The sequence below is a fragment of the Bufo gargarizans genome, chromosome 11, assembly GCF_014858855.1.
Source record: "Bufo gargarizans isolate SCDJY-AF-19 chromosome 11, ASM1485885v1, whole genome shotgun sequence".
NCBI lineage: Eukaryota > Metazoa > Chordata > Amphibia > Anura > Bufonidae > Bufo > Bufo gargarizans.
In genome coordinates, this window is record NC_058090.1 from 43,227,694 (window position 1) to 43,255,133 (window position 27,440).

The window sequence follows — 27,440 nt, forward strand, 5'->3', positions numbered from 1 at the left end:
CAAATTGGTGTTTGTTTTATTATCACACATTATTGGCTGCGACTTGTTTTGTCCTGCAAACTCTCTCCTTCTCATAGGGCACCTTACAAAGGCAACCAGGCTTACCATGTACTAAAGCTTGAAAGACCCTGAGGTCTAGCAGAGTGTAGTAAAGCCATCAGCCCCACTGGATCTTCAAGTGTAAAACAAAAAAAAGTTAAATGTTAAAATGTAAATAAAAATAAATTGCCTTTTCCGATATCCTCTCATTTATAATTGATAAAAAAAATGAAAACCTAACTACACACAATCCCCAAAACATGTAATAAAAAAGTGATCAAAAAGTCGAGATACCCCAAAATGGTATCAATAAAAACTACATTTTGTTCTGCAAAAAACAAAGCCCTCACATAAAAAAAATGATGCCCCCAAAAAGATTACAGCAAAATCCATGTTCGAAAATCCAGGTATGGCTCCTTCCCTTCTAAATGCCATATCTCCAAACAGCAGTCTATGACCACATATGGGGTGTTGCTGTATTCAGGAAATAATGCATAACTAATTGTGTTGGTGCATTTTCTCCTATCACCCCTTGGGAAAATGAAACATTTGGTACTAATGCAACATTTTATTGTAAAAAATGTAATTATTCATTTTCACAGCCAAGTGTTTCTAAATTCCTTAAGGGGTGCAGTTTCCAAAATGGGGACTCTTTTTAGGAGATTCTATTGTTGGGGTATCTCAGGGTCTCTTCAAATGCATAATGGTGCCCAAAAACCATTCCAGCAAAACCTGCCCTCCAAAAACAATATTGTGCGTCTTCTCTTCTGCGACATGTGCCAATACATCAGTTTACGACCACATATTGGATGTTTCTATAAACTCAAGAACCAGGGTAATCAATATTGAGGTTTGCAACTTATTGTGCAACAAGAAAATGGATTATAATGGAAAATCTGCATAAAAATCTTTAAAATTTCACCTCCATTTTCCTTTAATTCCTGTGGAACACCTAAAGGCAGGCATTCTCAAATTGCGGCCCTCCAGCTGTTGCAAAACTACAACTCCCAGCATGCCCGAACAGCCTACAGGTATCAGCCTACAACAGGGCATTGTGCGAGTTGTAGTTTTACAACAGCTGGATGGCCACAGTTTGAGGATGCCTGCCTAAAGGGTTAGCAAAGTTTCAAAAATCTATTTGGAATAGTTTGAGGGACGGTTTCTATTATGCAAGCCCCACAAAGTATGAAAAAAACAAATGCTATTTTGTGTGGTCTTCCAAGCGGCACAATCAGCATCAGTCCAAAACAACAGGAGTAGGTTTCTTCTCCTTTCTTAACCAAAATAAACTGCAATTCAGGGTCCGCGCTTGAACTTCATCAGTAAAGAACAGTTCACACACAGCAACACTTCCACAAGACTATTTTATCTCGATTCCAAACAATTCTATCCACCAGCAATCACAGCTCTTTTATCCTTTAAAAGGAACACGACATAGTGCATTACCCACGGGTTATTGAAACACTACGTATTTTATTTTACTTACAGGATCGACTCTTGTTCACATCACATATAAAATCAAATTGCCCGACCCGGGTTTCGCTAGAAGCAGTTTGGGCAATTTGATTTTATATGTGATGTGAACAAGTGTCGATCTTGTAAGTAAAATAAAATACGTAGTGTTTCAATAACCCGTGGGTATTGCACTATGTCGTGTTCCTTTTAAAGGATAAAAGAGCTGTGATTGCTGGTGGATAGAATTGTTTGGAATCGAGATAAAATAGTCTTGTGGAAGTGTTGCTGTGTGTGAACTGTTCTTTACTGATGAAGTTCAAGCGCGGACCCTGAATTGCAGTTTATTTAAGCCCCACAAAGTGACTACAGAACTGAATTGGTCCTTAACCCTTTCAAGACCAAGCTATTTTTCACCTTCGTGACCAGGCTTAATTTAGCAAATCTGACATGTGCCACTTTATGTGCTAATAACTTTGGAATGCTTTTTATTTATCCAAGCCATTCTGAGATTGTTTTCTCATGACATCTCGTACTTGATATTAAGGGTAAATTTGGGACGATAACGTTGATCTTTATATTCTAAAAAATTAAAAAGTTACTGAAAATTTGGAAATTTTATTTTCTAAATTTGAATTTCTACGCATTAAAGGCAGACAGTGATACCTCATTAGAGAGTTTTTACTTAAGATTCCCTATATGCTTACTTTATATTGGCATCCTTTTAAAAATTACATTTTATTTTTTTAGGACGTTAGAAGGCTTAGAATTTAAAAAGCAATTTTTCTAATTTTCTATAAAATTTTCAAAACTGACTTTTTCAAGGAGCGGTTCAGTTCTGAAGTTACGTTGAGGTCCTTACATAATAGAAACTACCCATAAATTACCCCATTTTAGAAACTACGCCCCTCAAATTACTCAAAACTGGTTTTAGGCTACTTTCACACTTGCGTTCGGAGCGGATCCGTCTGGTGTCTGCACAGACGGATCCGCAACTATAATGCAAACGCTTAGATCCGTTTAGAACGGATCCGTTTGCATTACCAAAAAAAAAAATTTTTAATTTTTTTTTTGTTCATGATAGTGCAAACGGATCCGTTTTGACTTTACATTAAAAGTCAATGGGGGACGGATCCGTTTGAAAATTGAGCCATACTGTGTCAACTTCAAACGGATCCGTCCCCATTGACTTACATTGTAAGTCTGGACGGATCCGTTTGCCTCCGCACAGCCAGGCGGACACCCGAACGCTGCAAGCAGCGTTCAGGTGTCCGCCTGCTGAGCGGAGCAGAGGACAAACTGTGCCAGACTGATGCATTCTGAGCGGATCCGTATCCACTCAGAATGCATTAGGGCTGGACGGATCCGTTCGGGGCCGCTTGTGAGAGCCTTCAAACGGAACTCACAAGCGGAGCCCCGAACGCAAGTGTGAAAGTAGCCTTACAAACTATGTTAACCCTTTAGGTGTTCCCAAAGAATTAGCAGAAAATTGAGGTAAAATTTAAAGTTTTGGATTTTAAATTTTAATCCAATTTTTCCTATAACACAGCAAGGGTTAGCAGCCAAAAAAAACTATATTTATTACCCTGATTCTGCAGTTTACAAAAACACCCCATTTATGTTCATAAACGGCTATATGGGCACACAGCATTCTGTGTAATTCTAATGTAATTCTGCAAGTTTTTATTTTTTTATGGGGTTCTTCATGTGGTATATTTGATAAGATAATTTCATTTTGTGGGTTCATACGGTAATGGCGATACCAAATTCATATTGTTTTATTTATGTTTTACCACTTTTATATCATTAAATATATTTTAATTAAACTTTATTAATTTTTTTTGCATCGCCAAATTGAAGACCCATAACTTTTCGATTTTTCCATCAATGTAGCTGTGTGAAAGCTGAATTTCTGTCAGTGTTTTTTATTTTTATTTTTTATGGGGTTCTCTTTGTGGTATAGTTGATATAATTTTATTCTGTGGGTTGATACGGTTATGGCAACACCAAATTTGTATTTTTTGTTCTATGGGGCTTATTTCTTTATGGGGTGGGCTGTCATTTTTATTGATATCATTTTTGGTATGCATATGACTTTTTTTGTTCCCTTTTTATTCATTTTTTTTGGGAGGTCAGCCATAGTTTTTTATTTTATTTTTACAGCGTTTACCATGCGAGATTAGTACCATAATCATTTTTTAGATCAGGTCATTATAGACGCGGCAATATAAATGAGCGGATATATAAAAAGGCTGTTTATTTTCTTTTTAATTTACATTTTTACTTTTTTTTATTAAGTCCCACTTGGATCTTGAAGATCAAATGGGGCCGATGGCTGTACTATACTTTGCAATGCTCTTGCATTGCAAAGTGTAGTACTATCAGGTTTTGAGATGGCAATACTGGACGCCTTTGGAAGGCGTCTGGTTGCCATGGCAACCATCGGGCCACTGCCATTGCAGCACGGCAGCCCGATGGTTGAGAGAGCCCCCTTCCTCTATTTACCCCACGGATGTCGCGGCATCTAAGGAGTCATAGCAGAGTGTCCGCATACAGCTGAACTGAGTCACCATCATCAGATTCAGCAAGACCGCAACAGGGGGCACAGGGGGATCAGATGGAGGCAGTGAACAGTTAAAGCCAGAGGGCGCTGATCGGGCAGAGAGTACGGAAGAGGCTGGCAGGACACATTACAGCGCACAGATAGGGGCTAAGATCGGGGCAGGGGGCACAGATTGCGGGCAAAGATCAGCTAATGCCCGAGTGCAGATCAGAGCCTGAAACTGACATTTTTTCACTGCTGCGCTCCAATTCGTTAGTCTGCATAGACTACCAATTGGAGAGATTGTCGACAAGGGATCACTCTGATTGGTCCCTTGCCAGCATTAGTGGACTCTGCACTGTCCCTGACAGCAGAAGTGCAGGGGCAGAAGCTTTGCAGCGCTTGGATTAGAGATCTGCCAGAACGTTTATATACGTGCTATCTGCATGGGGTATGTGCAGATAGCACGTATATAGACGTATGGCAGTCATGAAGGGGTTAAAAAAGTAGTTTTTTTAAAAAAAAAGTCTTCAAAATTGCTTTTAAAATTCAATGTTTTCTAACATCCTTAAAAAAATAATTAATTACGCCAACATAAAGTAGACATATGGTGAATGTAAAGTAATAACTTATCTTGAAAGCAGAGAAATACAAATTTTAAAAATTGCTAACTTATCAAAATTTCTGTAAATTCTGGATTTTTTTTAATAAAGGTAAAACATATCAAATATGTATTGCGAGAAAACTATTTTAGAATGTAAGAATAAGTAAAAGTGTTCCAAAGTTAGTACCACATAAAGTTACATGTCAGATTTGAAAAATAGGGCTTGGTCATTAAGGCCAAAACTGTCTGCAGAGGCAAAGGGTCAAAGGGGTTTTCCAAGATCTTATTACTGATGACCTATCCTCAGTATAGGTTATCAGTATCTGATCGGTGGGGGTCCAACACCCTGGACACTTGCCAATCCACAGTTTATGAAGGCACTGGCGCTTCCACTAGTGCCACAACCATAGCACAGTTTTCCCTAGGCCAGTGATGACACATTCATCAGTCACGTGGCCTAGGCGCAGCTCAGCCCCATTCAAGTGAATGGGGCTGAGCTATGATGCCAAGCACAGCCACTCTACAATGTACAGCACTGTGCTTGGTAAGCTGCAAGAAGGCAGCAATGCTCACAGGAACACCAGTGACTTCTCAAACAGTTGATCGGCAGGTGTCGGACCCCCAACTATGCAGAGAATAGGTCATCAGTTATAAAATCCTGGAAAACCCTTTTAAAAATTTTATCCTAGACTATCATCATCGTCCATGATCAATTTTATATATTTTCCATGGTAGTCATGAGATATAAAGCAGATAACGTTTTTAGATCTGCATTTGATGATAAAAACAGAATAAATGGATTAGAATCATCCATGTACTGTACATAATCACAGTAAGATCAAAGACAAAATATTTGCCAATAAGAAACTTACGGTAATACAAGGGGGTGATTGCTCCCAGCTAAACCCTTTGCCAAGCAGAAAATTTTAAGTCAACAAGTTTTGAAAACCATATTTTGAGTAAGGTGCAGCAGATAGCAGACTGAATGTCAGACTAAGGCAACATGCACACGACTGCTGTGTGTTTTGCGGTCCGCAAATCGCGGATCTGCAAAACACGGATGGCGTCCGTGCACGTTCCACAATTTGCGGAACGGCACAGAGAGCCTTTAATATAACTGCTTATTCTTGTCCGCAAAGCGCGGACAAGCATAGGACATGTTTATATTTTTCTTTGGCGGAGCCATGGAATGGAGTGCTGTCCGCATCTTTTGCGGCGCCATTGAAGTGAATGGGTCCCCGACTTAAACAACGGCCGTGTGCATGAGGCCTAAGGCTACTTTCACACTAGCGTTCTTTGCGGATCCGTCATGGATCTGCAAAAACACTTCCGGTACAATAATACAACTGCATGCATCTGTCATGAACGGATCCGGTTGTATTATGTCTTCTATAGCCAATCTGTTTGGCTCCGCTTCGTCAGGCGGACAGCGAAACGCTGCAGGCAACGTTTTGGTGTCCGCTTTCAGAGCCTGATCGGAGGCAAATAGATGCATTCTGAGCAGATCCTTTTCCATTCAGAATGCATTAGGGCAAAACTGATCCGTTTGGACCGCTTGTGACAGCCCTGAATGGATCTCACAAACGGAAAGCCAAAACGCCAGTGTGAAAGTAGCCTTAGCTTTGATGTAGTGATGCAAAATCAAGAAATACCGTATTTTTCGCCGTATAAGACGCACTTTTTTCCCCCCAAAAGTGGGGGGGAAATAGCAGTGCGTCTTATACGGCGAATGCAGCTTATTTTGCGATTTGCGAATTTTCGTGCGAATTTTTGCGCGAATTTTTGGCGCAAATTATTTTGCGATTTTCAATGATACACCCGCCGCGATGCCGCGCGGCGGGTGTATCAGCTGTGAGGGAGGAGGGGCTGGAGGCCAGCGTCTGCTTTTATAATGACAGCGGGGCCCGTGCAGTGACTATTCTACTACACGGGCCCCGCTCACTGTATAATCATATGTCTAATAGTAAATAGTTATGTACATAATCGCATAATGAGCGGAGTACTTACAACTACAAACGCTCGCCGAGAGGAGGGAGGAGGCAGGCTGGGAGGACGGGCGCTGGCAGTGTGTGAGTCATACGTCACACGCCTGCGCCGCCGACTTTATGAATGAAGCAGGCGGCGTGGGCGCATGACGTATGACTCACGCTGCCAGCGCCTGTCCTCCCGGCCTGCCTCCTGCCTCCTCTCGGCGAGCGCTTGTAGTTGTAAGTACTCCGCTCATTATGCGATTATGCACATAACTATTTACTATTAGACATACGATTATACAGTCAGCGGGGCCCGTGTAGTAGAATACAGTCACTGCATGGGCCCCGCTGTCATTATAAAGCCAGATGCCGGCCCCCAGCCCTGTATTAAGGGTCATTCACTACAGGGACACTTATGGAGGGGATCTGTGGATGACACATAGCATAAGATGCTATATATGTGTCATCCACAGATCCCCCCCATAACTGTCATACACAGAGACCCCAATAAGAGCCACCCACAGATCCCCCATAAGTGTCACCCACAGATCCCCCATAAGTGTCACCCACAGATCCCCCATAAGTGTCACCCACAGATCCCCCATACGTGTCACCCCCAGCTCCCCCCTAAGTGTCACCCACAGATCCCCCCTAAGTGTCACCCACAGATCCCCCATAAGTGTCACCCACAGATCCCCCATAACAGTGCGTCACCCACAGATCCCCCATAACAGTGCGTCACCCACAGATCCCCCATAACAGTGCCATCCACAGACCACAATTAGTTCAAAACCCACCAAAAGCACACCTTTTGGTTCAAAATATTTTTTTTCTTATTTTCCTCCTCAAAAACCTAGGTGCGTCTTATAGGCCGGTGCGTCTTATAGGGCGAAAAATACGGTATATAAAAATATATAAAGTATCATGCATGAGAATTAAATGACAAACACCTTGAAACAACAGTTGTGCCTCCAGAAGTGTTTCTTAACACTTGGTAATTGCACTCTGTTACTCAGATCATAAATAGCCACACGTAGTATAGTAATACTATCTTGTGCACCAAGGTCGTCTATATTTATAGTAATACTGTCTCCTATACCATTACGAAACATGCAACAAATACTGGGACACTTTCAGTGAGGTAGAAGCACTAGGGAAATATGTGGAGATTAAATATTAAGATGCTTTTATTAGATACGACATGTTGCGGCACAGAACTGGTGCCTTCATCGCCATTATTTGGTTAAGTTTGATATACAACTCTGGTCCATATTGCTTAAAGAGATTGTCTGGGTTCAGATCTGAACCCGGACATACCCATATTTTCACCCAGGCATACCCACTAATATGAGCATCGAAGCATTTCATGCTCAATGCTCTCCCTTGCCCTGCGCTCGATCGCTTAGGACAGGGGCTTGTTTGTTTACCTCCGCACACTGGTAGGCATAGGCTTCTGCCCAGCGGTGTATTCGTTGACATCACCAGCTCTGATGGGCGGGCTTTAGTGCTGCCCTAGTCTGTAAAACGGCGAGGGCAGCACTAAAGCCGGCCCATCAGCGCTCCACTGTTTTAGTATTATACAATTTCCTCCACTGAAGGAAGATTATTGTAAATTTGGCAAAAATGTCATTGGGGGGGCATACAAAGCTTTGCTAAGGGGACTTATGGGATCTGTGTACCCCACTGGGTTTAGTTCCGCTATTTGACTAAAAATGTAGAATGTAAGAACCCCTCACATCTTGGGTTATGACCACATGTGCGAAAATTTTTGTTGCATATTTCGCCCTGTGCATTGCAATGGCTCAAATCTGCAGGGGATATCTGCAGCATAAATTGAAATGCTGCAGATTTAAATTCTACACTGCAGGTCAATTTATGCTCCAGTTTTTTTGTTATTGCACTTTGTGAGAGAGGTTTCTTAAAATCTCATTCTTTTTGTTGCTAATGTAAAAAGTTCCCGATTTTCCACAGGCAAATCCACAGCGTATCTGCCCATACACATGCCATACTGGTTTTTGCAGAGTACATTTTGTTTACACGAGGATAAGCACTTGAGTAAGCATTTTTAGTCACAAAGTTTCATTCTCACAAAAAACATATAGCAGGGATCAGCAACCTCCGTCACTCCAGCTGTGGTGAAACTACGACTCCCAGCATGCTCTATTCAATTCTCTGGGAGTTCTGAGAACAGCCAAGGAGGTGTGCATGCTGGGAGTTGTAGTTTCGCCACAGATGGAGTGCCGAAGGTTGCTGATCCCTGACATATAGTATAGTAGCCGTTTATGGTGTGCACTGTATATATTAATCAGCTCTGAGTGACGGCAAAATACTGCATGGCCTCTGTTCAGCATTTTTGAGAAATATATTTATATAGAATTATATAAACTTTGCACATCTTGATCTATTTGTGTGTGTAAGATTTAAAGCAGCTTGTAAATTTCTTGTTTGTCACAAAGTTACATAAAAAGTGCATGACATCAAGGCAACTGTAATCGTCAGGTGGCAGGTTTAGGGTCTATTCACACGTCCGTATGTGTTTTGCAAAACACGGACACTCGCAATGTGCGCTCCGCATTTTGCGGACCTCACATCGCCGGCACTCTCATAGAAAATGCCTTTTCTTGTCCGCAATTGCGAACAAGTATAGGCCATGTTCTATTTTTTGGGCGGATCCGGAAGTGCAGATCCGCAAATGCGGATGCGGACAGCACATTCCAGTCCCATTGAAAATAAATGTGTCCACACCTGTTCCGCAAAATATATATATTTTTATCCAAATAAGTTATTCAGTGCACTGTGGGAGAGGCCAATCCATTTGGTGCAAGAACACTCCCCCAGTAACACTGATCAGCATCTCCCCCCTCTTGTTTGATTGACCGTATCTGGGAGTTTAGAGCTTATAGCGGTGACATAGGGGAAGCCATGCGCACCAAACAATTTTTTTTTTTTTATGTTTTGGAGCACCTACGCTATGCGACGGTATGGTCACACACTGAAACTGGTTTTGGAGCCGACACAACCCCTTTAAATCCAGATTTTTTTTTTTTTCTCTTTTCACTTCTGGTGCATGGGCACATGTGCACTACATATCAAAAACAACTATTTTCTTAGGAGATGTTGTGCATAGAATTTTGTCCTTGGGTCAAGCACTTTTTAGCCACAAATAAGATTTTTTATGACAAAGTACTCTCTGATGCAAACATTTCAAGAAAATACTATTTTGATGATGTGCCAGGTTTATACTTTTAGAACAAATATGGGTATGTGAGTTTATTTAATAATCTAGGTTTTATCTTTTCATCGTGAAAAATGTCCTAGCTATCAGAGGTACAAAATGTCCAAAAAACCCTTACAGTGAAAGGGTTAAAAACAAAAACAAAAAAACATCAACTTACAGCTCTTTCAGAAAAGTGATTTAAAAGTTTTCAGTGTTTCAGACTGTAGAGTGTTTTTAAATGGATCACATAAGGATGTAATTTGTGTGCTATCCATTCTTTTCTTGCACCCAGTTTTGTGGGAATATGAGACCTAAATGGTGCATGCTGCCCATGTGCGAAATCATGCATATTAGGGCTCATGCACACGAACATGCCGTGTTTTGCAGTCTGCAAATTGGGGATCCGTAAAACACGGATGCCGCTGTCAATTTGCAGAACGGAACAGGTGGCATAGAAATGCCTATTCTTGTCCGCAAAACTGACAAGAATAGGATATGATCTAAAATTTTTGCGGGGCCACGGAACGGAGCAACGGATGCGGACAGCATACTATTGAACTGAATGGGTCAGAATCCGAGCTGCAAAAAATGCGTCTTGGATATGGAACCAAACCACATTCGTGTGAATGCGCCCTTAACTGATCCATTGTCTATAGTAGGACTCTGTTAGGTCCAGGTGACGTCTGTTCTAGACCTGAACAGCAGTCAGACATGTACATCGCTTGTCTGAAAGAGCCCTTAGTCTTTTGTAATATATCCAATACAGCACTAAATATTGTCAGTAATGAACAGTTTACGTGCAATAAACTGATTTTTGCATTGAATAGAAACGAAAAATGAAGTTTCTCCAAGTTTTTTTTTTTTTTTACTAGTATATCTGATCTATATATATGTAGGATACGTCATAAATGGTTGATATCTGATAACAAAAAGGGAGTCCTTTGATCCCTAATTGTACTGAGAAAAGGTTACTACACATTTAAAGGGAGTCTGTCACCACATTTTAGCATGTTAGGCAGTGCGGTACAAATCGTAGCGGGCGCATGCGCAATGCGATGCCCGCTCCTGGCAGGGCATCGCAATACCTATTGCGCATGCGCCCGCTACGATTTGTACCGCACAGCCGCAGTGGAAAGGGACAGGGGAGGGGAGTAAACGGGCGGGCAGAGGCGCACGGAGGGCGGAGTTATCAGTCGTTTAGGAGGTGCCTGCCTGGGGCTCCGAGGATTGAGAGACCGCCCTGGGCACTTGAGAGGGCTCAGAAGATAATCTTATAAGTTCGTTTTCTGCAAATTGAAAAGTCCGTTTTCTACCACAAAGGTACCGTTTTTATGTTCTGGCTGGATCACATAACCCTATTTTAACGGTCTAACATGCTAAAATGTGGTGACAGACTCCCTTTAAATTGACAGCATATCAATGATGTATTAGAGAATATAAATACAATTATTATTTTTACTGATTAATCAACCCTCAGGTAGTGAGGTTTCTTGTTGGGTTATATGTAATCCTGAGAAGGATGAATGACAACCACAAGAATTGCAGCAGTTAGAATTCTTGTAAGTATTGCAAATTGCCTGGAATTCTCCCTCTGCCCCCAACCCATTAAAATTTCACAAAACTCCTTAAAGAGGACCTTTCATGGGTCCAGACATTATAAAATAAGTAGCACGTTATGTAGGACATAAAGCAGGGATCTAATAGCGCTTACTAGTTTGCCTGCTGTGCCCCTGTTAAACTCTCCCTCCTGGTATGCAAATTAATAGCATCGGAACAGAGAGGAGGAGACGCCAGGTTTTGTCAATGGGCATCTCCTTCTCCCTGGCTGTAGCCCGGTCCAATCACAAAATCAGACCTCACCTTCTCCCTGGCTGTGATGCTCTCCTTGTTTGGGCACCTTTTATTGGGGGGAAGGGAAGCAAAGGGAAGCATATACAGTACACCTGCTCCCTTGCCTTGGCTGCTTTGCTCAGGTCCCCCGCGGACAACATCCGCTTTGACACCGCTGCAGCCAGTAATTATCAAAGCGGATGTTTACAGCAGGCGAGGCAGTCAAGACCGGGAGCTGGGACCCAGCGGCAGGTAAGTATGTTTCTCTTTGCAGGTCTGCCCAGGAGGGGATGGGGAAGGGGGTGCCAAAAAACAACCAAAAAGGCCAACCTTTTCAAAACCTATGGGAGTTACAGAAACAGTCACTGTACCTGGACATGTCTGATTCATGTAGATTCTACTGAATAGAGCAGCAGGTACTGTATGTCTGATCAGCTGTCACATTTTCCTAGTTTCTTCTCCGCTCTGCTTGATACAGTAGGATTTATCAGACTCCTTTTATGACGTATTCTATGGATACACCTTAACTGTGTGGTCAGAATTCACCTCTAAAGAAATGTATTTTAAACAAGCATAATATATCCGCTTACTGTCAGCTCCCATAAAGATTCATCTAAATACACTGAAAATTCCTCTTGTTCATACCTATTCCCAAAATGCCTTGTTATCCAGCAAGGTTCATTTTTCCCTGTTTCTTTTTCTCTTTGTTGCAGATAGTTACAAACAAAAGCATAACCCAAAAACAGCCGAAAAAGGTACTTATTACCGCTCTATCCCCTTGCTTTGTACCAAATGTTACCAGAGGATTGTGGCTGTGTGACAATGCTAGTTTGGCTGCTGACTGTACACAGGGACAACATTAGAGGGAACCTATCACCAGGACAGGTCCCTTTTAGATTAGGGCATGTGGAAAATGCCCTGTTACAGATACCCCTTTTGACTAATAAATGGCCTCCGACATTACCAAAAGTGCTGCCTTCCCTTCCCCCCTTTTTTTTATTTTATTTGGGTTAACATGTGATGAAACATATTGCTTATGCTTTAGCTGAGAGAGCTCCTAGGGCAAAAGTATATGCAGCAAACTTCTTTTATCACCCGATCAGCACTTCTGAAGGCCATCTTAGTAGGTACAATTTCAACCTCCATATCCCTGTGACAGCTTCCCTTTAATCTATACAAAGCTATGTTTTGAATGTTATGAAGCATGGATGCTTTTGCAACAAATGCACAACATTTTCAAGTGAATTCAAGTGAAGCTTACAGTGACTGCTCATGTTCATATGTCTTCCACTTGTGGGGGCAATATATATCGAAAGTGTCAAACAAAAGTTCTTGTGCAATAAAAATAATATTTGGTATTATCTATGTATTTACTGCAAAAAATATATAAAAAATACCAGATATATAAATATGGCAGGCACGAACAGCCAATATATGTATATATCAAACCGAAAAGGTGTGCTAAACATCTATAGAACAGAACTCGATAATCTCTTAGTAAGACATGAAAACGTAGCCATGCGCGTTAGGTAAGGTATAGAAATACAGGTAGCATGTTTAATGTTATAAACTGTACAGCAAACTGATACATACAAATCAAATTTCAAACATTAAAATCATTTAAAAAATTACAGTGGGCACAAATAATATAATTAGAGACCCCCTAGCAGCAGACACATAATAAGGTCAGATCAAGAGGAAGCCCACAAGAAAAAGGTTATGCCCTACTAACGTGATCAATGAAACCCCCCTCGGTGATCACCATGGATATCTGGCAAAGTGGCAGGTGTAGGATGCTACATAATGGAAATGAATTTCTATATTAACCGTAAAGTGACATCCAATGTGTGACACAAGAGAAACCAGTTAGAATACCATAAAGACAGTTGTGAAGGGAATACCACAGATAAAGCTAATAAAAGTGCCGTGATCAGGTCCCATGTGCAGCTTCCTCAAGGGTCCCCGGATTATGTTTGTTTTGGGCTACCTCTTGATCTGACCTTATTATGTGTCTGCACTGCTAGGGGGTCACCATCTATATTACTGGTGGCTATCTGTATTTCTTTATTCCTTTTAACTGGTTTTAGTGTCAGATTTAATGTGTGTCATAAGTAATATCTCTATCGTTTTACCTTATTTAATAGGTTCTGCTTCTTTTTCATGTGTTACTATATCTAAGTAAATACAAAATATTGAAAATATTCCTATTTTTGTGATTACTGTAAGGGAATAGCACTGTATATCTTGTGATATAAAACTAGCAAGTTGTAAATACTGTTAAATTATATTAGTACATCCTTCAGAGCAACCAATTTCAGACTATTTGTTAAAAGGAAAAATTTCAAAATGGAAAACTAATGTATGTTTGTTATCTCTTGTGGCACCCTATTATGGCAGCAGGAATCCATTTTTAAATGTTATCTTTTTAGTCTGTGGAAAACGTTACAAGAACAGACCTGGCCTGAGCTACCATTATACCCACACTCATCTCGCTGATGAAGAAGGGACAGACAGCAGGGACCAAGAATCTCGATCTCCATGTTCCCCTTCCATTCACAGAAGTGAAAACCAGAAACGTAAGTTCACTTTGACACTTTTCTGTTTGCGAAAATGGATGCAGGTACTTGAAGGCACAAATCGACTATCTCAGTTTCTTAGTCCAGTAGGGGGATACAATTTTAAGGCTATGGATACCTTTGGAACTTCTGGTATGACATAAATAATAATTTATCTTATTATTGCATTCTACTCATGTTGGACAACAAATATTTTTTCAGTTGTTCTTTATCAAAAATTTTCTACAGTTTTTGTGTCTACGGCTTGCTTCCCCCTTCTTAGTGAATCCATCAGGAACATCTTATGACAGCTCAATCTGTAGTCCAATAACTTGACTAGGAAACTGAGATATGAGTTGATTTGTGAAGGTCTTACTGTGTAGAATGATGGTAAAATGGAAGAAACTTGGGTCCCATATATTCTTCCCATCACAATATAGTGGCTTTATGGCATTTGTGTCATGACCAAGACTTGTAATTGGTTAAAAAGATGCATATGACAATTGGAGTGTAATTAATAAGTGTGAAAGATGGAGACAAGCCCTTTAAAAGGATATGTGCAAGTTTCTCATGGGCAAAAATCTTTTTAGATTTGTATCTGTGAAGGCCTGAGGTCACGCGATGTGGGTGGCTGTATTCTGTATTGCGTTATATCTTATACCCTCTTACCCTCACAATGCACCTTAGAATCAATGTTCCCTCAAATTTGTAGATAGCAAGTGGGACAGTTAGAGACCTGGCAATGCTCCCTCTAAGGCAGACAATACAGAACCACAGCTCATAAATATTAACGTAAAGTACTCTTAATTAGCTATAAAGCAGCCTGATATATAGGCTAAATGTGTCAAAGGGGTTATCCTGGATAAAATAACGGTGGCCCATCCTCGGGATGAGTCATCATTATCACACAGGTGGAGGTCCAAGTCCTGGCACTTATGAACATGAGACTGACACAGATGTCTTCAGCTGCCAAGTGCACATGTAACAGGTCAGCCAGTGTCATAGGTACAAACCTGCTGACAGATACCCTTTAACCTGAAATAAATCAAAGCAGCCAACACAGAAGTAAACCACTAAGTGCGTCCCCTTACACTGTTAGATACAGTACTTAACCATAACTACCTGACTATACAAGTCTTATAGCAAAGCAATTCCGTTTTTTCTCTGAAAACGATACTTTTAATCCATTTGTTTTAATATGAAAGGAACAGACAGGTGATTACATTGACCCTTTGTCTCAGGATCGTCAGTCTAGCCGCAGGCACACTTCCCTAGTCTATTTGATTAAAGGATTGGTTTATGAGGGCTAAGCCTTCTTACATTAATGCAACCTCAGAACGTGCCTCGCTTGATTACTGTAATGGTGGGTGACAAGCTAAGATAACAGCAAGACCTTCCTAATCACATTTGGTTGGGGGGGGGGGGGGACGTATAAAAGACCTGAGCACGGTTTTCATTTCCGTATAGCCTGTTTGAGACCTGACATCCTCTGTGTGTTAAACTAAACTATATAAATATATAGGATACATTTAAATGAGTCACATTTGCTGCTCACATTTCCTATTCACTGATAAATATTTTGGTGTAACTGAGCATAGTACTAATATATTAAAGGTGTTTTCAGAGCTTTTTTCTTAACTGATGAGCTATCCTTTGAATAGGTGATCAGTATCTGATTGGTGGGAATCTGACACCCGGGACCCCCGCCAATCAGCTGTTTGAGAAGTGCCCAGCGCCCGCAGTAGCACTGTTGCCTTCTCCAGCTTTGCCCAGTCCATGTGACATCACATACATCGGTCACATGGCTAGGCGAAGTGAATGGGACGGAGTGTGATACCATTATACAATGTACAGCACTAAGCTTGGGGAGCTGAGAGAAGGCCGCAGCGCTGCTGCAAGCTCCGCTGCCTTCCCAAACAGCTGATTGGTGGGGGTCCCGGGTCTCAGACCCCCACCGATCACATACCATCTCGAGGATAGGTCATCTGTTAAAAAATATCAGTAAACCCCTTTTGTATTTAAATACAAAGGTCGAGCAGACATCAGAGCTCCACATAAAACATGCAGTATCTCTTCGGTTACGTATTTAATTTACTTTTACATCATAGATCATGAAGAAGTGTACTGTGAATATCTTATGAATGTTTTTAAAAAAATTTTTTTAACCTTTAGCGGAGTATCAAATGCCTTATAATCTGTGTCTACATCCTGACACCCATACATGCAGTGTGAGCGAAGAGGACTAGTAATGAGCATGCTGCTCAAAACTAAATTGGAAAGCCTAAAGCTGTATGTAACACATCAGAAGTCATATTAGAGGTGGAAAAACATTGTGTAGAAGCAGAAATATTCCTTCTGTACGGATCTTTCATTGAAGGTTGAGGTTTACCAGCAGATTCTTAATGGCTGCTGGAATGGTTTACACGACAGACACAATAATGACAGGTGGCAGCATCCACGGGTGCCGGTTGCCATGACAGCATTCCAGACTAGTACAGGCTGGGGGCCTATCAGGCAAAGAAGGAAATCAGCAGGATTCCTCCTAGGCACAAATTGGACACCATGCAATCCATAGGAAGCCTGGCTTGAAATGCATAATACATTGAGACATCTCTCAGGGCTGAATCTTTTCATCCAACACAATCTGCATTCCATACAAACCACTCAGAGGTAGAAATTTCTGGAGAATTAAAAAAGAAGAAACAGGGGTTGTGCAGTTTAAAAATAAAAAGGGGCAATAATGGGAAAAGCCATAAATAATAATAAAAAGCAGCATTACTTGACTGTAAGATCCAGCAGCTGTACTCTCATTTTCCCCACCAGCATTTGTTAAACTGGCTGCAGCTGTGATATCACGTCAACAACACTGCAGCCAAACACTGGTCTCAGTGGTGCACTGCAGAAGTTTAATGTGTCAATGAAACCTCTTCGCTAGAGACACGTAAACCTAGCTCTGCACTGCTGCTGGATCTTATAGGTAAGTAATAGCTTCTTTACACCAAAAAACGGCGGTCTATGGGAAAAAATGTTCCAGGCTATGAAAGAGGGGAAGGGGGGGGGGGGGGGGAATACGCCAGAGCCTGAGCAATCTGCAATTTGAAAGAAACACCACCAACCCCAAAAATACACAGCTTAACGGTGAAAGAACACCACCACAAAAATACACCCGTTGTGTGTTAAATATTTTCCCCAAAAAATGCAAGAAAAAAAAGCACCAAACAAAACTGTATCACCAGCCTATCGCTGCTTTCATTATTTTATGTCATTTCCGACCATTGTCTAATTTTTATTGTTTTTTAAACCCGAAAACCCCTTTTAAGTTTCTATTTAAAGGGAATCTGTCACCAGTTTGATGCTACCCTATGTGAGGACAGCATGAACTGTTGTCAGAAATCCAGGTTGAAACTCTGGGGTCACTAACGTAAGTGGACACAGTGGACTCCAAAGCTCGCCTGACAATGGAGATGCTCAAAACTGTGGGTTCACACTAGCATTAGGGATTCCGTTATGGCTTTCCGTTATAACATGGTTATAACAGAAAATAACGGAATCCATAAGACTGAAGGAGGGATCTGTTCTTCTGCCTATAGACTTGTATTATGACGGAATGCAAAACGGAAGCCATTAAAAGGCATTCCGTTTGCTTTCCGTCCTAATAGAAGTTTATCGGAATCCAAACTGATCCGTCTGGGTCCCGTTATGCTTTCCCATAGACTTCTATTAAGACGGAACGCAAACGGAATGCCTTTTAAAGGCTTCCATTTTGAATTCTGTCTGGGCATTCCGTTATTTTCCGTTATAACCATGTTATAACGGAAAGTCATAACTGAATCCCTAACGCTAGTGTGAACCCACCCTTACCAGTTTATTCTGCCCGCGGATAAGGCTGCATTAAACTGTTGACAGATTCAATTTAAAGGGGTTGTCCCAGTGAAATAAAAACTCTGTCAGTCTCTGTAAATGGTCTAAACAAACGAATGAATCAATATTCACCTAATTTCTTCCCTGCCATTCTTGCACTTTACTCCAGTAAACCTGGCTGTTATTATTTTCCCGGCTGCAGCCGTGACATTCCTTGCAGCCAATCACCTACCTCAGTAGTTACGTCCTATGTACTGCTAATACTACTGATTGGCTGCATGGTAATCTGTCTGCACAGAATGTCACCACTGGAGCCAGGAAGAGGACGTCAGTGGTGGCCATACATTTTACAGTAGGACGGAGACTAGATTATTAACAAAGTTTTCAAACAAATCGGGTTCGTATAGAGCAATCTGAAACAGATTTGCTCAAGCCTACCCCCAGTATTTATAATTGCCCCAAGTCTGTTTCATGTCTCCAAGCTTTGTCTCCTGCATTTATAATGTGCCCTCTCTGTACTGCCCCCAGTAGTGCCTCCTGTTTTATTATGTCCCCAAGCAGTTCCCACTTTGTTTTTATAACACTCTCCTTTTGTACTGCCACCTGTTGTGCTCCCTGGATTTATGTCCCTCAGCAGTGCCCCCTGTATTTCTGCATCCCCAGCAATTACTATAATGCCCCCTTTATTTATAATGCCCTCATTTCACTCCCGCTTAAAGTCGCCATCTGCAAAGCGTTGCCTGTGTCCAGGGACAGATGGTGTATTCACTTGCGCTGGGACTCAGGTAGATGTGAGGTTGTCATCATGCCGCCCAAGACTAGTGCACGAGGTCGCGTTACTAACGCAGCCTCTGCAATTGTTACTGCCTTATAGACTTCAGTTCTAAAAGAGCAATTGGCACTGTCTGGGCAAGATGTGGCACTGTATGATCCACCTGTTGTGTGGCCCCACACAACTGCGTTGTTTATGTGGTGTTCAAAACCCCCACTGATCATAGAGATAAATGGACAGATTAACATAGTCAGCAAACCACAATTATTGGGAATCAGGCATTTAAAAGCTCAAATACAAAACACTAGTGCTGTTGCTCTTAGGCCCCTTTCAAGCAAGTGCGATTTTCACGCACGGTTGCTAGGAGACGATCGGGATGGGGACCCAATCTTTATTATTTTATCTTATAACATGGTTATAAGGGAAAATATTAGCATTCTGAATACAGAATGCATAGTACAATAGCGCTGGAGGGGTTAAAAAAATAATAAAAATAATTTAACTCCCCTTAATCCACTTGTTCGCACAGGCGGCATCTCTTCTGTCTTGTTCTGTGAGGAATAGGATCTTTGATGACGTCACTACGTTCATCACGTGGTCCGTCACGTGATCCATTACCATGGTGATTGATCATGTGATGAGCGCAGTGACTTCATCAAAGGTCCTTTTCCTCACAGATGAAGACAGAAGAGATGTCGGCTGCGCAAACAAGTGGATTAAGGCGAGTTTAATTTTTTTTTAACCCCTCCAGCCCTATTGTACTATGCATTCTGTATTCAGAATGCTATTATTTTCCCTTATAACCATGTTATAAAGGGAAATAATACAATCTACACAACTTTGAACCCAAGCCTCAACTTCTGTGAAGAAGTTCGGGTCTGGGTACCACATTCAGTTTTTTATCACGCGCGTGCAAAACGCATTGCACCCGCGCGATAAAAACTAAACAATGGAACGCAATCGCAGTCAAAACTGACTGCAATTGCGTACCTACTCGCGCGGGTTTGCCGCAACGCATCCGGACACGCTTGTGTGAAAGAGGCCTTAGAGAAACCGACTGATGAAATGAGTTCATCACTGGGCAATGGTTTATTATCCTGTTTGGCTTGAGATTTCATTTGAGATTCTATGAATCTGTATATTTGTCTGGGCTGTCTTCAGTCAGGCTGCTTAAAAGTTAAAGGCTATGTACACCTTTGGGGGCAATTTATTTTATTATTGCATCATACTTATTTTGAGCTAAAAATCTTTTTTTCAATTGGTCTTTATTAACAATATGGGATCCTTTTTTCTGTACAGAGCCGACATGCTCTACTAGCTGCCTGTGGATTATTTCTCCTTTCTGTCATCTGAGGAGAAAAGGGACTTCTTATCTCTGCTCTCTGACCTTATAAACACTCATTAAAGCTCAATCCTTATCTTACTGATAAGAATGTGGCTTAAATAAGTGTTTGACCTCTTTGTAGTTTAGAAATAAGGGTAATTAGATGACAGGCACAAAGTAAAAGTGAAAGTACTACTCACACAGTTAGAAAAACAGTTAACCCTTTGTGACTGAACAGCTCAATATTTTTTAATAAAGGCCAATTAATAATATGATTTTTAGCCAAAAATAAGTTGAATGCAATCATAAATAAAATAACTCCAAAAGGGGTACATATCCTTTAATTTCCTGCTGTGAACATTGCCCTGCGATGTCTATGCAGTTGCCCATTTTATAGAGTTATACTGAAAAATCTATGTCCTAAGGGATCATGCACATGACCGTATGTGTTTTGCGGTCCGGATCCCAGCCGTGTGCGTGCTGCCACGGTGTTCTGTCCGCATTTTTTGAGGCCCCATTGAACTGGATGGGTCCGCATTTGATCAGCAAAAACTAAGGACTGGATGCAGACTAAACATATGGTCGTGTGCATAAGCCCTTCATGAAATCAGGTTCATCATATACTGAAGGTGTAAATATTTTACAACTATAGGATGTATGTGTGGAAGTGAATCCCACTGAAAGTGCAGTCAGCATGAGTACAGGGCAGAAGAATCTGAGCAGTATAACACATATTTAAATCTCCGCTCATTCTGGGCTTAGAGTCCACTGTGAGGCTAGTATTTTATGACTGATGGCCTTCCCTGTATGAGGGTGAATGTAGAGATAGCGGTCAATCACTGAGTAAGACCATCCAGTAGACCTCTAAATTCAGAATAAGACATAAATGAATAAATTGCAGATATAGTATATATACTGCATATCAATCACTTCCCTTTTAAGTATTTTGTCCATTTAAATACATTGTACAAAACTGCATTTATGGAAATCTGCATCACTGTACCGTTTTTTAAAACTGTATTAGGCTACTTTCACACTAGCGTTCGATCGGATCCGTCTGCATTAATAACTTAGAAAAATTTCTAAGTGTGAAATTAGCCTGAGCGGATCCGTCCAGACTTTCAATGTAAAGTCAATGGGGGACGGATCCGCTTGAAGATTGAGCCATATGGTGACATATTCAAGCGGATCCGTTCCCATTGACTTACATTGTAAGTCTGAACGGATCCGCTCGCCTCCGCACGGCCAGGCGGACAGCTGAACGCTGCAAGCAGCGTTCAGCTGTCCGCCTGTCCGTGCGGAGGCGAGCGGAGCGGAGGCTGAACGCCGCCAGACTGATGCAGTCTGAGCGGATCCGCTCCATTCAGACTGCATCAGGGCTGGACGGAGGCGTTCGGGTCCGCTCGTGAGCCCCTTCAAACGGAGCTCACGAACGGACCTATGAACGCTAGTGTGAAAGTAGCCTTAATGCAGTGGTTTTACCCTGTGACTTGTCTTCAGAATTAAGATGGGTTTTGAAGGTTCCTTACTTACAAATCCCAGTCACTGTTACAGGGGGTTCAGACCTGAGCGTTCTGAAACGAGCGCTCTGTATGCGCGATTGTACGGGCGTTTACAATCGCGCATACAGAGACAGGCGTGCCCACATTGTCGCGCGTTCCCGAATATCTATGTACGGGAACGCGCGACAAACGCCCCCAAAAAAGCTCAAGAACTTGTTTAAGCGTCGGGCGTTTTACAGCGCGATCGTACGCGCTGTAAAACGCCCAGGTGAGAACCATTCCCATAGGGAATCATTGGTTTCTCTGTGTTGAGCGTTTTACAGCGTGTAGGAACGCGCTGTAAAACGCTCAGGTCTGAACCCAGGGTTAGTGTAATGCCTGACTGATGTGGGAAATGACTGCTCTTTGTGAGGTGCAAGTTTCTACATTTTCCGTTCACATAGCCATACGAGGGCTTGTTCTTTGTGAGACAAGTCGTATTTTCGAATGGCACCATTTAATATTGCATAGAGTGTAGTGGGAACCTGCCATAGTTTTGTTTTTGTGTTTCCTACGCAGTAGAACTGACCTGTTACTTTCATTCTCTGGGTCAGTATGATCACGATACCACATTTTTAAATTCTTTTATTTTTATTCTGGCAAAAACTTTGGAAAAAAACTTTGGATATGCCCCCATTGTCTGATAGGTGCGGGTCCCACCTCTGGGACCCGCACCTACAAGGTGAACGGAGCAGAGAAAGTTGAGGAGGGCACACTGCGCATGCGCAGCCGCCCTTCATTCATTTCTATGGATCCGCCGAAAATAGCCGAGCGCTGACGATATGCCCCCATTGTCTATGATGCGATAACCCTTTTAAGGCCTCTTTCACATGAACGATACGGATTGGCTCAGGATGCTTTTAGGGTGCGTTCAGTGAAACTTGCACCATTTCACAAACAGGTTTAGGGCTGATGCACACAACTGTTGTTGTTTTGCGGTCTGTTTTTCACGGATCCGTTGTTCCGTATCTGAGGTTTTATTTTCTCTGATTCCATTCCGTTATTGCACAAAACATATCCGTATGGTTTCCGTATTTGATCAGTTTTTGCGGATCAGAAACAGTGACTTATTAATCACCAAACACGTGAGAAATATACGCTGGGCATATAATTTCTACAGTATGGATCCGCAAAATATGGTTGAAATACGGATGTGTTCCGTGTGAGTTCCATATTTTTTGCGGACCCATCTCAGACCGTGATTTGTGGACAATAATAGTGCATGCACTACTTTTTTGCGGCCACTGAGTACATTCCGTTGTTTTTGCGGACCCATTGAAGTGAATGGTTCCACATACAGTCCACAAAAAAAAGTGAATGGAAGCGAAAAGAAAGTACATTCGTGTGCATGAGCCCTTAGTCAGTTTTGTCTGCCATTGTGTTCAGTTTTTTCCACACAGGTGCGATGCGTTTTTCACACACGTGAATTTTTTTTAAGGTTTACAAACATTTCCTAGCAACCTCCAGTGAAAAAGGCATTTCACCCGGACAGCATCCAGATTACATCCGGATGCAATGCGTTTTTCACTGAAGGCCCGTTCGCTTCTATAGGGCCAGGGCTGCATGAAAAAAAGCTGAATATGGCCTCATGTACACGGCTGTCGTTTTGATCCGCATCAGAGCCGCATTTTTGGTGACTCGGATGTGGACACATTCACTTCAATGGGGCCGCAAAAGATGCGGACAGCACTCTGTGCGCTGTCCTCATCCGTTCCTCGGGTCCGTGGCCTCGCAAAAAAAATATAACCTGTCCGAGATTTGCAGAACTGTTGGGACTTTTCTTAAGAACCCTAGAAGCTGGACAACCCTTTTAAATTCTAATTTGCAAACTTGCGGTCTCAGCATTGCTGCCTGGTTTGACTTTACCTGTCACTGCCTGCCCTGTGAGAGATCTAAGAAGATCGGATAGACTTGCAGCACGTGAGTCTATCTGACTGGTCTTTCTGTGTTTCCCTTCTGTTTGTTGTTGTGGGCAGGATCTCACCCTCTCCACAGGTTCTGCTCATTAGCTGTTTAAGAGGCTCTATTTAAGTCCGCTTCTTACTGCTGACTTTGTGGTTGATATTTTTATTCTGGAATTCTATACACGTTGTTTGTGGATCCTCTACGGAACTTCTTGCTCGTCTCAAGCGAAGTCCTCCCCTTTGTGGAGGTTGACGCGTCAGAATTGGGAGTCGGAGCATTTTTGTCGCAGAGTCCTTCTCCTGACAAATGGCGCTCTTGTGTTTTTTTTTTTTTTTAACTCTCTTCTGCTAAAAGAAATTATGTTGTTGGTAATAGAGAGTTGCTGGCCATTAAATTGGCCTTTGAAGAATGGCATCATTGGTTAGAAGGAGCAATTTATCCCATTCCGGTAATTACTGATCATAAGAATCTGTCTTACTTACAATTGGCAAAGTGTCTGAATCTAAGTCAAGCCAGATGGTCATTGTTTTTTACCAGATTTAATTTTGTGGTCACTGATTTTGGCTGATGGGGGGGTGGTGGTTTCTCAAACTTGAGGCGGAGGTGGTGGAAGCTTAAGGTGAGGCACCCAATTCCTGTCCTCCAGGGAGGTTGTTTGTTCCTTCTGGGCTTCGGCACAAGGTGTTCAAGGATACTGTCCTTGCGGGACACCCTGTGGATCTTATTTCTCTGAGATTCTGGTGGCCAGGTTTATGTAAAGGTTGTGGAGGGTTATGTGGCAGCCTGTGAGACGTTTTTTTTCTCCCAGGCTGTGAGCTGCGATTGGCCAGCGCTACAGCCTAGGAGGAGGAGACGCCCAGCAGAACAAGGGCAGTCTCCGCCTACTATAACTTACTGAGCGAAGATACCGGAGGGCATAATGGGAGAACGGAGCGGCGCCCAGGGATAATAGTAAGTGCAGTGAGATTCCCTGGGCGCCGCTGTATATGTCAAGATACGTAGTTCACAATGTTTTCCCAGGTGAAAGGTCCTCTTTAAGAGGCTCTATTTAAGTCCACCTCTTACTGCTGACTTTGGTGTTGATATTTTCCTTCTGGAGTTCTTTACAGGTTGTTTGTGGATCCTCTACTTCCCGCTCGTCTCAAGCTAAGTCCTCCTGTCCTCCCCTTTGTGCGTGTGTTGCTTCTAGGTCTCAGGGAGACGCTTGTCCCTTCACGATGGAAGGTACTGGCTGTCTCATTCCCCGCTCCCCTAAGTTAGGGTTTGCTTCAGTGTCAGCAGGGTTAGGTTCCAGCGTATGAGTTCGTTCACCATCAGAACTTGCTCATACTGTCAGCAGTCAGGGAGAGGCTCAGGGCTTGTTAGGAGGTTACCATTCCCTCCTCCCTAGCTTTGGGGCCTAGTCTGTTTACCTGTTGCTGTTTGTTTACTTGGTGTTCCTCTTATCCCCACTTGCCGTGACATTACCTAAAGGATTATCTGAAAATAAATGCACAGTAGCAGTGTATATTATGTTGCATAAAAGTGGTTTACACAATGCAAATATAATTGTAAAAACGCTTATCCACAAAAATCAGCCCGATTATCGGTCTGTGAAAGGGTACTTTCACACTAGCGTTATTCTTTTCCGGGATTGAAATCCAGTAAAGGGTCTCAATACTGGAAAAAAAACACATTGGTTTTGTCCCAATGCATTCTGAATGGAAAGCAATCCGTTCAGTATGCATCAGGATATCTTCCGTTCCATCCCTTGTACGGTATTTAACCCGACAAAATACCGCAGCATACCGCACTTGCCAGATCCGGCATTAATTTCGAATGAAATGTATTAACGCCGGATCCGGTACCAAGTGTTCTGGAAATTACTGCATCGCTGGATCCGGTTTTTTAGTCTACGCAGGCGCAGTGCTTTCTAGCTGTGAAAATTTTAAATACCAGATCTGTTATTCCAGATGATACCAGAAAAACAGATCCGGTATTTCAATGAATAGGTCTACTGGATCCGGGGAAAAAAAAAAAAAAGATATCCGTTTGCATACTGATTTCCGGATCTAGCAGGCAGTTCCGGACGGATTCTTCTAACGCTAGTGTGAAAGTACTCTAAAAGGACCTTTACCATCTTTTGAGAAATCAGTGGAGCAAGTCATAAGAAATTTCAACTATAGTTAATGGGGAAATTAGAAGCATTTCAAGATATATGGGTCCATGGTTAGAACATATGAATTTTAGAGGGTGATTGTTTCTACTTTTTTAATTTTATTACAATTTTTTATTTTATTTTTATCCTCCCTTAGCGTCTTGGTGGTTTAGGGCAATATTAGTTCACTTTATCTTCTTTTTTAGGATTAGCTTTTTTTGTATAATGATATATGTTTACAGTATATGGAATATTTTGTTATGCCTTATGATATTGATGAAAGAAAAAAAAAACATCTGTTAAAAACTGCAAAACGGCCATTTTCTTACAGATACCTTTCTGAAAAATGGCCCCCTTAACCTGTATTGGGGTTGTCCGGCTGTAGAAATGGCCAAAATAAAACATGTCCTATTTTGTGACAGCTAGCCTGTTAGAAAAAAAACTGAAAACACCCATAGACTGTTGTGTGAACAAGTCTTTACAGGTTGCAGAGTAATGAAAAGTTTCATACCATTTACCATATCCATGTTACTGTTCTAGCTCGCAAAGGAACAGATGGTGCTATACTTTCCAATAACTACTGTGATTTTTGCCTTGGAGACTCCACCATAAACAAGAAAAGTGGACAACCAGAGGAACTTGTATCCTGCGCAGACTGTGGACGCTCTGGTAGGTCATTCCTCTTTCTGCTCTGAATCTGTTCTTAATGAATTCTTAATTAAGAAATGTGCTTGAATACGGACATCAATTCTTGCATGGCATGGTCCAAGACAAATATAAAAGATAAATGAATAATTAATTGCTTGCTTTTTTTTTTTTTATATATATATATATACACACAAGTGTCATTGTTAAGGTTTGTGTGTGTGTATTTCAAAACTGATATGGCAAGTTTGTATCTCTAATGGTAATTATGATACTAATCTGAAAATACAGCATTGTTAATGGAAATCACAGGGTTATTTCAGATTTGAGCCAATTATAATGCTTTTGAAGTAATGAGACCAGAATATTAAAGCGTACCTCAAGTGATCCATTTAAAGACCTTTAAGGATATATACTCCATTAAATAAATTTAAGTTTCACATGTAATGTTTTGTTTTTCTTCACTGGAAGTATGCTTTAAGGGGGACTAATCCTAAACTTCTGATCACTAAATTTAATTAGAAGCACCCCCACCCCCCTTAAAACAAAACAAAAAAAAACAAACACATTCCTAAGCCTCATATACTTACATTGGTATTTGGATTCGGAATTGTGGACCCATTCATTTCTAAGGGGCCGCACAATGTGCATCCCGGATACAGAATTGCGGGTCCGCAAAAAAATAGAACTTGTCCTATTCTTGTCCGCAAGATTAGGCATTTTCTATTAAGTGGCGGCAATGTGCGGTCCGCAAAATGCGGAACGCACATTGCTGGTGTCCGTGTTTTGCGGATCTGTAGATCCGCAAAACACACTACGGACGTGTGACTGGAGCCTTACTAGAAGTATAATTTGGTGATTACCTAAAAAATACAAGACAGCACATAAACTACTGGTATAAAAAAACAATACACTTACAAGTACTTGACAAATGCATAAGGTCCACGTGACGGCTGCATTTCCTGGACCAACCCATGGTCGTCTGACTGAACTCGCTGCATCATAGTGATTTATAAATGGTTGGGCTGGAACTCTAGAACAGAACA

At 41.7% G+C, this 27,440-nt stretch overlaps 1 protein-coding gene across 6 annotated transcripts in view; it reads left to right on the forward strand.

Annotated features, from left to right (window-relative positions):
* DPF3 (double PHD fingers 3) overlaps positions 1 to 27,440 on the forward strand; it is a 231,301-nt gene that overhangs the window by 158,895 nt on the left and 44,966 nt on the right. For 4 of the 6 annotated variants that reach the window (XR_006387043.1, XM_044271694.1, XM_044271697.1 and 1 more), the window contains 3 exons: positions 12,368 to 12,409; positions 14,084 to 14,230; positions 26,290 to 26,418. Coding sequence is in view for 4 of the 6 variants with exons in the window: in XM_044271694.1 (XP_044127629.1) it covers positions 12,368 to 12,409; positions 14,084 to 14,230; positions 26,290 to 26,418 (318 nt within the window). In the remaining 2 variants the exon portion in view is untranslated. The remainder of the gene's footprint in view (positions 1 to 12,367; positions 12,410 to 14,083; positions 14,231 to 26,289; positions 26,419 to 27,440) is intronic. The other 2 variants (XR_006387044.1, XM_044271695.1) reach the window with 1 other exon arrangement.